General features: G+C 35.6%; 1 protein-coding gene across 2 annotated transcripts in view; it reads left to right on the top strand.

Moving 5' to 3' along the window:
- LOC112806790 (uncharacterized) overlaps positions 1-15,263 on the top strand; it is a 909,505-nt gene that overhangs the window by 14,102 nt on the left and 880,140 nt on the right. The window contains exon 3 of one of the 2 annotated variants that reach the window (XM_073889074.1): positions 1,299-8,392. The exons of the other annotated variant lie outside the window; for it this stretch is intronic. Within the exon in view, the coding sequence (XP_073745175.1) occupies positions 1,299-3,046 (1,748 nt within the window). The 3' untranslated portion in view covers positions 3,047-8,392. Of the gene's footprint in view, positions 1-1,298; positions 8,393-15,263 lie in introns of those variants that run through there. 2 annotated transcript variants of the gene reach the window in all.

Raw genomic sequence — 15,263 nt, 5'->3', positions numbered from 1 at the left:
TCACAGACCTGTATTTCTGAAACAAATAATACATTATATGTTAAAAAAAAAAAAAGATAGTAGGAAGGGAAAAACGAAGGGGGGGAAATCGGAGGGGGAGATGAGCCATGAGAGGCTATGGACTCTGAGAAACAAACTGAGGGTTCTAGAGGGGGGTGGGGTGGGTGGATGGGTTAGCCTGGTGATGGGTATTAAAGAGGGTACATATTGAATGGAGCACTGGGTGTTATATGCAAACAATGAATCATGGAACACTACATCAAAAACTAATGATGTAAGGTGATTCACATAACATAATAAAATTAAAAAAAAGGAAAAGAAAATAGCTCTATTGGTTGTTAATTGCAGGTATGACATCATAATTCTGATTTCTGATTGCCTTCCCAAATTCTTCATCTTAAAATATTATGTATGTACTTGAACCAGATACTTAAAAAGTCAGTGGTTCTTAACATAGGTTTCAATGCTCATATTATGTATTCCTTTGGGAATAGGAGCCCTGTCCTTTGTTCTGAAGGAAGAATTCTTTAGAATGCCACAGATTATAATGGTTTGTAATTGTGTTGGCTTATTATTTATCTTCTGGATTTACTGTGGGTTTCTGAAATGTTTGATTCATTTTTACTATGACTTACAGATAATGGTTTTTAAATATCTTTTATGTATTATGACTGTCATGCACCAATGGTTAATGTTGTAAAATGCCTAGTCTGCATGAATATAGATAGTTTAATTATAGAAATTCAGACCAATATTTTGTTATTCTTACGATGGTGTTTTATCAGGTTCTTCTCATTTTCTCAGTGCTATTTTTATTTTATAATTGTGAATTGCCATTTTTTGTTAGATAAGTTTAAGATATTATTTACCATTACAGTATGTAGTCCTCTGCTTTAGCCTTTATAATTGTACCTAAATAATTAGGTATGTGTATATGCATTAATATAATATTGCTTTCCTTCAAATATGAAACACCCAAATGTCTAGTGCCAATTGGTGAGTACTTTGGGGTGGCAACAGGAAGATACCACTTGTTTCAGGGCTTATGTAAACACTCTGAGTGGTTTGATCATAGGGTGTTGGAACTAGGCTTTCCTGAAAATAATTTTATCTGGGTGTAAACACCCTTTCTTTATTGAGGAATCCGATTCCCTTTATTCCTAAATATTTGCATACTATGGTTGAGAAGTTTTATTACTATATAAGCATTACTTTTGGCCTAATATTATGTTTTCAAGATAAAATATTCACTTTATAACTCTATTAATAGGAAACCTATGGTCCTTTATATCTTTCAGATATCTCTGTTAGAAGTATGATTAAAAAATTATCACCAAAAGAGGATATTAGCAAAGAAGAATTATTCCAAACATTGATGTTGGAAAGACACAAAAGAAATGACATCAAGGATTTGGGTTTCAGAGAAGTCCAGCAAAATATGTATGAGTTTGAAAGTCAGTATACGTATGATGAAACAAATTACAGAGGAGTAACCGCAGCCCATAACCAAAATTTCACTGGTAGAAGAGATCAACAGCATAACAAATCCTGGAATGATTTCCCTCTAAAGCAGAGTGTTTCTGTAAGAAAAAGTACTTATCGAAGTTACAAACATGAGAAGTCATATAAAAGGTATTTGTTAAAACTAAAAAATAACATGACCTGTGCAGGAAACAAGTATATAAAATGTTTTGAAAATGGAATTGGATTAAAGTTTCAGTCGCATCTGGCTGACCTTCAGAAGTTTCAAACTGAAGAGAAAATTTATGAATATAATCAAGTTGAGTTGATCAATGGTAGTTTTGTTTCACCACTTCAAAGAATTCTTCCTAGCATCAACATGAACATTTGTAATAAATCTGGGAAACTTTTTATGCATCCTTCATTACTTAGACATCAAAAAACACCTATTAGTGAAAAACCTTACCAATGTAATGATTGTGGGAAGGCTTTTAGAGAAAGCTCAAACCTCATTAATCATCAGAGAATTCATTCTGAGCAGAGGCCTTACAAATGTAATGAGTGTGGCAAAGCCTTCACCCAATTTGCAAAACTTACTAGACATCAGAGAATCCATACCAGAGAGAAACCATATAAATGTAATATATGTGGCAAGGGCTGTAGTCAAAATTCAAATCTTGCACGGCATCAGAAAATTCATACTGGAGAGAAACCTTACAAATGTAATGAGTGTGGCAAAGTCTTTTCTGAGTATTCAAGCCTTACTCGACATAAGAGAATCCATACTGGGGAGAAGCCTTATAAATGTAATGAATGTGGGAAGACTTTTAGAGGAAGCTCGAATCTCACCAATCATCAGAGAATTCATTCTGGGCAGAGACCTTACAAATGTAATGAGTGTGACAAATCCTTTAACCGCATATCACACCTCACTAGACACCAGAGAATCCATACTGGAGAGAAACCATATAAATGTAGTGTATGTGACAAGGTCTGTAGTCAACATTCAAATCTTAGAATTCATCAGAGAGTTCATACAGGAGAGAAGCCTTACAAATGTGACGAGTGTGGCAAAGCCTTTATGGAGCGTTCAAGCCTTACTCAACATAAGAGAATCCATAGTGGAGAAAAACCTTACAAATGTAAGGAATGTAGCAAAGCCTTTAACCAGTCCTCTAACCTTGTCATACATCAGATAATTCATACTGGAGAGAAGCCTTATAAATGTAACGAGTGTGGCAAAGCCTTTAATGTGTGTTCAAGCCTTACCCGACATCAAAGAATCCATACTGGGGAGAAGCCTTATAAATGTAATGAATGTGACAAGGCCTTTACCCAATTTGCAAATCTTACTAGACATCAGAAAATGCATACTGAAAAGAAACATTGTAAACCTAATATATGTGGAAATGCTTTTATCCCAAGATCAAGCACTGGGGATTATCAGAGAATTTGTAGTGAAGAGAAACCTCACAAATGTCATGTGTGTAGCAAAACCTTTAATGTGTGTTCAAGCCTTACTCAACATCAAAGAATCCATACTGAACAGAAACCATGTAAGTCATGTATTTGGCAAAGCCTGTAACCAGGGCTCACAGTTAATTAGACACCAGAATATGCATCTTTGAAAGAAAGCACAAAAATGTAATGGGTATGGCAAGGCTTTTATCCAAAGATCAAGCATATGTAATATTATCTCCTACTGGAGAGAAACCTTATAAATGTAATGAATGTGTTAAACTTTTATCAGATGTTCAGATGTTTACCTGAGGGGTCATGAGAGAATTCACATCAGAGAGAAAACATACAAATGTATTGAAAATGATAAGGCCTTTAGACAATGATCTGACCTCAGGATTCACCAAAGAATTTACATTGTAGAGAAACCTTAAAACTGTAATGAATGTGATAAATTATTTAACCATTTCTCACAATCAGCTACACATCAGATAATTCATAGTAGAGAAAACAGTCTCTTAAGTTCTTCTGAAAGATTATTCAATTAAATTCTAAATAAATTTAATAATTGATAATTGATTAATTAAAAATCAAAATTATAATACCTATAATTGCTGTTAAAGTTACAAGGATCCCCATGGAAAGGTCCTGTTACCTTCACTTTATTAAATAGTTTATTTCAGGTTTCTTGAACAGGCCAAATTACTATCAATGATTTTCATCCTGAGGTTTGAAATCTGTTGATAATATACAATGTGCAATGGCCAATGTGATAATTCCTAAATTATCCTAAATTATCAATTATAGGAAATTTCCATTATAGGAAATTATCAATTCCTAAAGGAAGTCAGAAGGAGGAAAAAAAGGAATAAGGGAACTACAAATTAGCCAGAAAAGCAATTGATAAGATGGCATCAGTAAGCCCTTACCTATCAATAATTAGTCTGACTATAAATGAATGAATTATCCAGTCAAAGACCTACAGTGACTGGATGGCTTAAAAAAAAAAAAAAAGTTTCTCCCTTTGCAACCCTGTTGGGACCCCTCTCACTATTGAGAGCTTTTTCTGTATCTTCACTTAATAAACTACTATCGCTTTACTCAAAAAACAAAACACAAACAAAAAACACTCAAGTGAATGCTGCTGACAAAAGAGATTTAAGGACACACATAGGCTCAAAGTGAGGGGATGGAAAGAGATTCCATGCAAATGGAAACCAAAAGAGAGCAGGAGTCACTCTAGTTATATCAGATACAATAAACTTCAAGTCCAAAGGTGTAACAAGACAAGGTGATTATATAATAAAAAGGGATCAGTTCATCAAGGGGATATAACAATTATAAACATATATACACCTAACACTGGAGTACCTAAATATATCAAGCAAATACTAACAGATCTAAAGGCAATAAGAAATAGCAATAAGCATAGGGAACTTCAATACCCTACTTGCAACGATGGATAGAATATTCTGACAGAAAATCATCACAAAAACATTGGACTTGAGCTATTCTTCAGACCGAAAGGACCTAACAGACATATACAGATTATTTCATCCAACAGAACCAGAATATGCATTCTTCTCAAGCACACGCACAACATTACCCAGGATAGGTCCTATGTTAGGTCTACAAAATGCACCTTAGTAAATATAAGAATGAAATCATACCAATTATCTTTTCTGAACACAATAGTATGAAACGATAATAGGATTAAAAATGGAAAGCTCACAAATGTGTGGAAATTAACACACTACTCAACAACTGAGGAGTCAAAGAAGAAATGAAAAGAGAAACGATATTCTGAAACAAATGAAAATAGAAACACACCCTGACAGAACTTATGGGATGGATCAGAAGAAATTCTAGAAGGAATGTTGATAGCAATACCTACATTAAGGAAAAAATTTTCAAACAACCTACCTTTACCCCTCAAGGCACAAGAAAAAAAAAAACTAACCCCAAGTTAGCAGAAGGAAAATAATGATCAGCACAGAAATAAATGAAATAGGAAAAAACAATAGAAAAGATTAAGGGAACTGAAGACTACTTTTTAAACAGTTTTTAAATTCCAGTTAACACGGTGTTATATTTGCTTCAGGTGTACAATGTGGTGTTTCAACACTTTCATACATCACCCTGTGCTCACCACAAGGACACTCCTTAAACCCCATCACCTACTTAACCCATCCCTCCCACACTCCTCCCCTCTGGTAATCATCAGCTTGGTCTCTATAATTAGGAGTCTGTTTCTCTGTTTGTCCCCTCCTCCCCTCCTTTTTCCCTTTGCTCATTTGTTTTGTTTCTAAATTCCACATATGAGTGAAATCATAAGTTATTTATCTTTGAGTTACCTTGCTTAGCATTATACTCTCTACGTCCATCCGTGTCATTGCAAATGGCAAGATTCCATTCTTTTTATGGCTGAATAATATTTCAAGGTACATATATACCACATCTCCATGTATCAGTCATTCGACACTTGGGCTGCTTCCATATCTTGGCTATTGTAATTAATGCTGCTATAAACATAGGAGGGCTTGTATCCCTTTGAATTAATGTTTTTGTATTCTTTGGGTAAATACTCAGTGTGATTGCTGGGTCATTAGGTAGTTCTATTTTTAACTTTCTGAGGACCCTCCATACTGTTTTCCACACTGGCTGCACCAGTTTGCATTCCCACCAACAATAGTGCACAAGGGTTCCCTTTTCTCCAAGTCCTTGCCAACATGTGTTTCTTTTGTTGTTAATTTTAGACATTCTCACATGTGTGAGGCGATATCTCATTGTAGTTTTGATTTGCATTTCCCTAATGATGTGATGATGAACATCTTTTCATGTGTCTCTTGGCCATCTGGATGTCTTCTTTAGAAAAATGTCTATTCATGTCTTCTCGTTTTTAAATTGGATTAGTTGTTTTTGGGTGTTGAGTTTTATAAGTTCTTTATATATTTTAGATACTAGCCCTTTACCAGATATGTCATTTGCAAATATCTTCTCCCATTCTATAGGGTGCCTTTGAGTTTTGTTGACTGTTTTCTTCTCTGTGCAGAAGCTTTTTATTTTGATGAAGTCCCATTTGTTTATTTTTCCTTTTGTTTCCCTTGCCTCAGGAGACATATCTAGGAAAAAGTGCAATGGCCAATGTGAAAGAGGTTACTGCCTGTGTTCTGTTCTAGGTTTTTTACAGTTTCAGGTCTCATAGTGATTTTTATAGTTTCAGATCTCATATTTAGTGACCACATAATTATGGGTTTATTTATGGACTTTCTGTTCTGTTCCATTGAGTTATGTGAATATTTTTGTGCCAGTACCATACTGGCACAAAACCATAGTTTTGATTACTACAGCTTTGTAATATAACTTGAAGTCCAGAATTGTGATGACTCCAGCTTTGCTTTTCTTTTTCAAAATTGTTTTGGCTCTTTAGGGTCTTCTGCAGTTCCATACAAATTTTAGAATTGTTTGCTGTAGTTCTGTGGAAAAATGCTGCTGGTATTTTGACAAGGATTGCATTAAATGTGTAGATTGCTTTGGGTAGTATAGACATTTTAACAATATTTGTTCTTCCAATCTCTTAGCATGAAGTGTCTTTTCTTCCTTCCTCCCTCCCTCTCTCCCTCTTTCTTTTTTTTCCTCTTTCCTTTTTTTTTTTTTTATTTGTCTTTCCATTTGTTTGTGTCATCTTCAGTTTCTTACAACAGTGTTTTATAGTTTTCAGAGTACAGGTCTTACAGGAATTTCACCTCTTTGGTTAGGTTTATTCCTAGGTATTTTATTATTTTGGGTGCAATTGTAAATGGGATTGTTTTCTTAATTTCTCTTTCTCCTGCTTCATTATTGTATAGAAATACAACAGATTTCTGTACATTGATTTTTGTATCCTGCAACTTTACTGAATGTGTTTATCAGTTCTAGTAGTTTTTTGGTGGAGTCTTTGTATTCTCTATCTATAGTATGTCATCTGCAAACAGTGAAAATTTTACTTCTTCCTTACCAATTTGGATGCCTTTTATTTTTGTTGTTGTTGTTGTCTGACTGTTGTGGCTAGGACTTCCAATACTATGTTGAATAAAAGTGGTGAGAGTGGACATCTTTGTCTTGTTCCTGACCTTAGGGGAAAAGCTCTCAATTTTGCCACATTGAGGATGATGTTAGTTGTGGGTTTTCCATATAAGGCCTTTGTTATGTTGAGATATATTCCCTCTAAACCTATATTGTTGAGGTGTTTTTTTTTTTTTATCATGAATGGATGTTGTACTTTGTCAAATGCTTTTTCTTTATCTACTGAAATAATCATATGGTTCTTATCCTTTCCCTTATTGATGTGATGTATCACATTGATTTGCAAATATTGAACCACCCTTGCAACCCAGGAGTAAATCCCGCTTGATCATGGTGTATGATTCTTTGAATTTGGCTGAATTTGGTTTGCTAGTGTTTATTTAGGTTTTTTGCATCTATGTTCATCATGGATATTGGCCTGTAGTTCTCTCTTTTTTTTAGTGGTGTCATTATCTTGTTTTGGTATCATGATAATACTGGCCTTGTAGATTGAATTTGGAAGTTTTCCTTCCTTTTTCTTTTTTTGGAAAAGTTTGAGAAGAGTAGGTATTAACTCTTCTTTAAATGTTTGGTAGAATTCACCTGTGAAGCCATCTGGCCCAGACTTGAGAGTTTTTTGATTACTGATTCAATTTCTTTGCTGGTTGTCAGTCTGTTCATTTTTTATGTATTCCTTTCTCCAGTTTTGGAAGTTTATGTTCTAGGAATTTATCCATTTCTTCTAAGCTGTCCAGTTTGTCGGCATATGGTATTTCATAACATTCTCTTATAATTGTTTGTATTTCTGTGGTGTTGGTTGTTATTTCTCCCTCTTGTTTGTGATTTTATTTATTTGAGTCATTTCTCTTCTTGATAATTCTGGCTAGAGGTTTATCAATTTTATTGATTTTTTTTTTCAAAGAACCAGCTCCTGGTCTCATTGATCTGTTGTTTTCTTAGTTTCTGTATCATTTATTTCTGCCCTATTCTTTACTGTTTCCTTCCTTCTGCTGTTTTTGGGTTTTGTTTTTCTTTTTTTGGCTCTTTTAGGTGTAATATTAGGTTGTTTATTTCAGATTTTTCTTGCTTCTTGAGGCACTCTTGTATTTCTATAAACTCACTTAGAACCACTTTTGCTGTAACCCATAGGTTTTGGACATTGTGCTTTCATTTTCATTTATTTCCACAATCTTTTAAAAAAGTTTTTTTATTTCCTGGTTGACCCATTCATTATTTAGTAACATGTTGTTTAACCTCTGTGTATTTGTCATATTTCCACATTTGTTCTTGTGGTTGACTTCTAGTTTCATAGCATTGTGGTCAGAAAATATGCATGGTATGAATTTGATCTTAAATTTGTTGAGGCTTGTTTTGTGGGCCAGTATATGACCTATTCTGGAGAATGTTCTGGATGCACTTGAAAAGAATGTATATTTACTATTTTAGGATGGAATGTTCTGAATACATCTGTTAAATCCTTCTGTTCCAGTGCATCATTCAAAGCCATTGTTTCCTTGTTGGCTTTCTGTTTAGGTTATCTGTCCATTGATGGAAGTGGGGTGTTAAAGTCCCCTACTATAATTGTATTATCAATTAGTTCCTTTATTTTTGTAATTAACTTTTTATGTATTTGAATGCTCCTATGTTGGATGCATAAATATTTAAAATTGCTATATTTTCTTGTTGGCTTGTCCTCTTTATTATTAAAGACTGGCTTTTTGAACAAATAAACATAATTGACAGAACTTAAGCTACATTAGGAAAAAAAGAAGACTCAAAATCAAATGAAAGAGGAAACATTACAGCAGATAACATAGAAATACAAAGGATCATATGAAAGTATGAACAGTCCAACACATTAGATAACCTAAAAAAAAATACCTAGAAATATACAATCTACAAAGCATAAATCACAAATAAAATCTAAACAGACTAATGACAAGTATGGACATGGAATCAGTTATCAAAATCTCCCAACCAAAAAATAAACCATTGGCCTGGAGGGGGCGGGGGTCAGGGTTTGGTTTTCTCACTACCCCTCTAATATTCCAGGACTTTTTCATGTGCTTGTGCAAGGGAAACTTTTTTTGTATAGTTGCACAAAAAGATTTCATTTCTGGTTTTTCCTAGACCATGCTCTAATCTGCCTGTTTCAATCCATTGCAGAAGGGGAAAACCTTTCTGACGGTTGGATCTGTCAAAATTTGTCACAGAAATTGTGATCTGTTCACTATGTTGAAGACCAGTTGGTTTTACCTGTAACCAATTTCTCTTTAGTCCCAAATGCTACTACTGATTATACTTACAAGCCTATGGGTGTTACCTGTGAAATTACATTGCTACAACCAGGTGTTCTCATAGCTTGATTCCATCTTTCCCCAGTCATAACCATACGGGCTGAACTAAACACCATTTTTGTCAGTTATATGACCCCTGCTCCTCCATGTTCTTTTCCTTATGTAAATATGATCTGTTTCCCTGTATCCAAGGAAAATACATATGGACTAACTCCCTTTTCAAGGTTTTTAGAAAAGACCCCTTTAGGATGAAATGGCCTCTCACAAAATGTCATACTATCATAAAAATGGGGTCATTATTCTGCACCTCATCCTATTTTGTGTATTTTATTTTTTTAAGAGTTTATTTATTTGACAGAGCACAAGCAGAGAGAGAGAGAGGGAGAAGCAGGCTCCCTGCTGAGCAGGGACCCCGATGTGGGACTCGATCCCAGAACCCTGGGATCATGACCCAGGCCCAAGGCAGCCGTTTAACTGACTGAGCCACCCAGGCATCCCTTGTGTAATTATTTTAAAACTGTGTGCCTATTTCCTGTCAAAATTTTGCAAAAATGGTATAATAAAGATGCAAGGACTGTCAATGCTATACACAGGCATATACTTTAAAGTTCCTAAGCAAGTTCACTGTCACTGTTATTAATCCACATTTTTAATGTTACTTTTTACAAATAAACATGCATTCATTTTTTGAACTATATTCATTTTAGGGTCTCCTAATAGGTAATGACAATATTGAAATTTATCTGAGCATGGAATCCTGGAAAATAGTATGGTTAAGAAATTCCCCAATGCTTTCTGTTTCAGGGAACAGCTTACAGCAAAAAACACCCTTTCTTATATTAGTTGGTAGGACTTATAGTCCATAGTTTACTTGGAAAAAAGCCAGGCACAAATTCTTGAAATTCCCATTTTTTGTCCTATAATTAGGTGAATTGATTGTCCCTACTGATCAACCAGAAATTAATGCCTGTAACATGACTTAATCAAATGTTAAGTTTCTCTCCTTCAAGATCCCTGAACACTGGCCCATCCTTAAGCATTGTAATTAGGAAAAACCCTTCCTGCTAATAGCCCCTGAAAAGAGAGGGCTGACCTCAGGGTAAAATATTCCCTGATCAGTGTACCTGGGTGGCTTAGTCAGTTAAGTGTCCAACTTGTGATTTTGGTGTAGGTCATGATCTCATGGGTCGTGGGATCAAACCCCCTACGGCTCTGCAGCAGGCCTCGCTTCAGGCTCTGCACTCATTGGGGAGTCTGCTTGGGATTCTCTCTCTCCCTCTCCCTCTGCCCCTCTCCCCACTCTCTCTCTAAAATAAATAAAAATCTTTTAAAAAATTCCCTGATCAACTATAGGTCATGCTACCTGCTCATATACTACCACATCTCTTCTTGCTAGTGTTGTTTACTCCTTTTTAGAAAAGCTTTTTTTCTGTCTGACCTTGAGGCCTGTGTACATTTTGTGATCAGAGAAATTTCTCTATTGCAAGAATGTTTTGTATATGTCTCTCCTTATCTAAGTCTAGATTTTTAAATTTTTTAAAAAGATTTTATTTATTTATTTGACAGAGAGGGACACAGTGAAAGAGGGAACACGAGCAGGGGAAGTGGGAGAGGGAGAAGCAGGCTTCTCACTGAGCAGGGAGCTGGATGTGGGGCTTGATCCCAGGATCCTGGGATCATGACCTGAGCCGAAGGCAGATGCTTAATGACTGAGCCACCCAGGTGCCCCTAGATTTTTAAATTTTGATAGTGATAAATATCCTATGTTCCATGTATGCTTAAAAAATGTATACTCTGTTTTTGTGATACAGAGTTTAATTTTTAGTTCACCTTAACTAGGTGAACTAGTTCCTGTTTTTCTAAAATTTGAAGTCTAATGATTTTGAAGTCTTCAATCTTTAATAATTTGCATCTGTTTTATAATGATATAACAAGGCGACACATATCAAAGTCTTCCTGTGATTGAGGAAATATTCTCTTTTTTCCCCTGTGAATGTGTTCATCTTGCTGACTTGTAAATTTTATAAGCAACAAAATTCCCCATAAACAAAATGGGTGCATGACTTTCACCTATAACTGGCTTCCCCCCAATTAAGAGTTTGATGGAAGTTCCACAATGTCCAGAGTTTGATGGAAGTTTGCATGTGAACATGGGAATCCATGCTGAAACCAACATGGATGGTTGACAATATTCATAGTACAGCTAATCTATATAATCTACCTTCTGCAAGATCCCCAAATCTATCCCCAACACTATTTTTTTTAATGTGCAGGAAACATCATGGAATGATATGATAATATGATTGGATTCTCTTTTCAGTTATATCTGGGTGACTCACATTTAAAAACAAGGATGCACATTATAAATGTAATCAAGTAAAGAGATCCATCAAAATGGTTCCTTACTGTCACAACCTGAAATAATTCTTTCTAGTGTCAAAACCAACATTTGCATAAAGGTTCTTTATTGATAACAAAATATCACAGTTATTAGAAAAAAATCTGCAAAAGTAATGAACTTGCAAAGACTTTAGGATGAATTTTCACTAGACATACATTCATACCAGGGGAGATCTTAAAATTATACTGGATGGGCACTATATTTCAGCAAGAGTAAAACATTACTAAACATCAGTAAATAACTACGTCAGAGAAATCTTAAAATGTAATATACATGGCAATGTTTTCATCCAAAATTCAATCTTTGTGGGATCATCACATGTTAGTTTTGGAATGAAAACTTAAGATTTTATGAGGAATAATAACTCAAATTTTAGTAAATGCTAAGGAATTCAAATGTAATGAACATCAAGACTATAAACATTACTTTAAAGCTTATGAAATGCCACATAATGTATATGGCAGTGAAACCTTACAAATTTAATATATTAAAAGTCTTTTTATACAAAATGAAATAGAAAAGGAACAAAGTGCTAAAATAGAAAATAATTTTTTAATGAAAATACATTATTTACTTTGGATAAAAGTAAAGTGAATTTGGCAGAAGATATCCAGAAGGCCAAGAGACACATGAAAAGATGTTCATCATCACTTACCATCAGGAAAATGCAAATCAAAGCTACAATGAGATATCGCCTCACACATGTGAGAATATCTAAAATCAACAACACAAGAAACAGCAAGTGTTGGCAAGGGCTTGGAGAAAAAGGAACCTTCATGCACTATTGTTGGTGGGAATGCAAACTGGTGCAGCCACTGTGAAAAACAGTATGGAGAGTCCTCAAAAAGTTAAAAATAGAACTATCTAATGATCCAGCAATCACACTATTTACCCAAAGAATACAAAAACACTAATTCAAAGGGATACATGTACCTATATGATTAAAATAGCATTAATTACAATAACCAAGATATGGCAGCAGTTCAAGTATCCATTGAGGATTGAATGAATAAAGAAGTGAGATATATATATATAATATATAATTAAAAATATATAATACTGATTTATATACACACACAATGGAATATTATTCAGCCATAAAAAAGAGAAATCTTGCCATAATATACTTATATTAATTATAAACAACATAATTATAAAATAATATATAATTATATATAATACACTATAATATATAACATAATACTAAACTATAGCTATATATAGTTATATATAACATATACTAATATAAACTAACATATACTAATATATTTGCTAATAGTAATATATATACTTATATACCAATATATGTACCAATATAACATAATACTAATATATAGACTAATAATACAATACTAATACATATACTAATATATACTAATTATATATACTAATAAAACTATATATAATACAAAATATTAACTATATATAAGTAAAGTGAATTTGAAATTATGTTTAGAAATAATGTTTGGAAATGCATTATGATGTCACAAAGGTTTACCTGAAAGTAATTTGAGTTTGTCACCTCAAGTGTGGAATGTGTTGACAGATATAAAGAACAACTCGAGTTAGATCTACATTAAAAAAAAATTTTTTTTTAAACCAGTAGTTGGTGACCTAAATCTATCCCTCATCTCCCACACTCCAGGTCTTGTGCCTATGAACGTCTCTGAAAATGAGTACATGATTGAGTACATGGTGAATGGGGTTAGAAATGGAAATTATGTTCTGAAAAATGTTGGTAAATAATGGTACATTTAGCATAGTTTTGCATTTCACATTTCAGTTTGCATCTGCTGCACAGACAGGTGCACTCCTTGCTTACTTAAATTGCTTAAATTCTAATGTAGGAGATATTCCAGCCATGATCCCACATAACTCCCCATGGAGGACCTGGTCCCAGACTACCGATTCCAGCTCACCTCTCCCAAGACATGCATCTCTATCTCTTCATCAAAAGAGGGTTTTTTAAATTAAGTTTTTAATTTTAATTCCAATGTAGTTAACATTCAGTGTTATATTGAGACGTACAATATAGTGATTTGACAACCCTATAAATTACTCATGATAGGTTTACTCCTAATCCCCAGCACCTACTTTTCCCATCCCTCACCCCTACCTCCTTGCTGGTAACCATTAATTTTTCTCTGTAGTTAAGAGTCTTTTTCTTTTGTTCCTTTTTTCCTTTGTTTTGCTTTGTTTCTTAAATTCCACATCTGAGTGAAATCATTTGGTATTTGTCTTTCTCTGGCTGACTGACTTGACAGCATCATACCATCTAGTTCCATCCACGTTGAGGTGAATGGCAAGATTTCACTCTCTTTTATGGCTGAGTAATATTCCATCGTGTATATATATTATATATATATAACATCTTCTCATCCAATCATCAGTCGATGGACACTTCTTTGCTTCAATAATTTGGTTATTGTAAATAATGCTACAATAAACATATGGGTGCATATATCCTTTTGAATTAGTGTTTACCTATTCTTTGGGTTAATACCCACTAGTTCAATTACTGGGTAGTAAGGTACTTCTATTTTGGAGTAAATCCATACTGTCTTCTACAGAGTCTGCACCAGTTTGCATTCCCATAAACGGTACAGGAGGGTTCCTTTTTCTCCACATCCTTGCCAAAAGTTGTTTCTTTTCTTCTCACAAGTTTTTGAGGAAAGCCACTTTCACCCTTAAAATATAACCATGTTAACTTTCAACACACATGTCCTGCACAACTCCAATCCTTTTTTTTTAAAGATTTTATTTATTTGAGAGAGAGAGAGAGAAAGCATGAGAGGGGGTAGAGTCAGAGGGAGAAGCAGACTCCCCGCTGAGCGGGGAGCCTGATGCGGGACTCGATCCCGGGACTCCAGGATCATGACCTGAGCCGAAGGCAGTCCCTTAACCAACTGAACCACCGAGGCGCCCACACAACTCCAATCTTTACCTCACTGTTCAAACATGAACTTAAATTCGTAGGAAGTAGTCCCGTCCCACTGGACGCAAAAGAAAGAGAAACGATTAGAAATTCCAAAAAAGTCGTGCCCCAGAAGAAGCCAGACCCCGCCCACCTCGCTGAGCGGTCATGGCCTCTCTCCGGAAATCCGAGCTAGGGCAAACCTGACGACTCACCAAGTGCCGGAAATTCTCCGCCCAGTTTCGTCCTGGCCCCGCCCTCCCGACAACTTGGCTCCGCCGGCCATTTCAGTTTCTCTCCCATTACCGGAAGCGCTCCTCCATAGCTCCGCCCCATCCTGCCCCCTGGGTTTAGGGCCAAGATGTGGGCAGGGAGTGAGGTCCCCTACTGCCGGAAGCGCAATAGCCAGGCCTCGCCCCAGCCCCGCCCACAGGCGGTGCGCGTCAGAGCCAGGCCACTATTCGCACCCCGCTCATTACCGGAAGCACTCTCCGCGGACCCTGCCCAATCCCGCCGTTCCACCGGCGCGCACGCGCAGCATTTCGCCGACTCGGAAGCGGCTGGCAGAGAGCGAACGTCAAATCGGCCTCTGAGGGTTTTGAACTTTCTCTTTTCTACGTGAGCATCTCAGTCCCCAGGCCTACAACCCTGGGGTCTGGGGTCTCCGCGCACATTAGAGTCCCCTCAC

This window comes from Callorhinus ursinus, unplaced genomic scaffold (genome assembly GCF_003265705.2).
Source record: "Callorhinus ursinus isolate GAN/ISIS: 27379988/994484 unplaced genomic scaffold, GSC_fseal_2.0 scaffold101, whole genome shotgun sequence".
Lineage (NCBI taxonomy): Eukaryota > Metazoa > Chordata > Mammalia > Carnivora > Otariidae > Callorhinus > Callorhinus ursinus.
The sequence above is the reverse complement of the archived record's forward strand: the minus strand, read 5'-3'. Positions and strand labels throughout refer to the sequence as shown.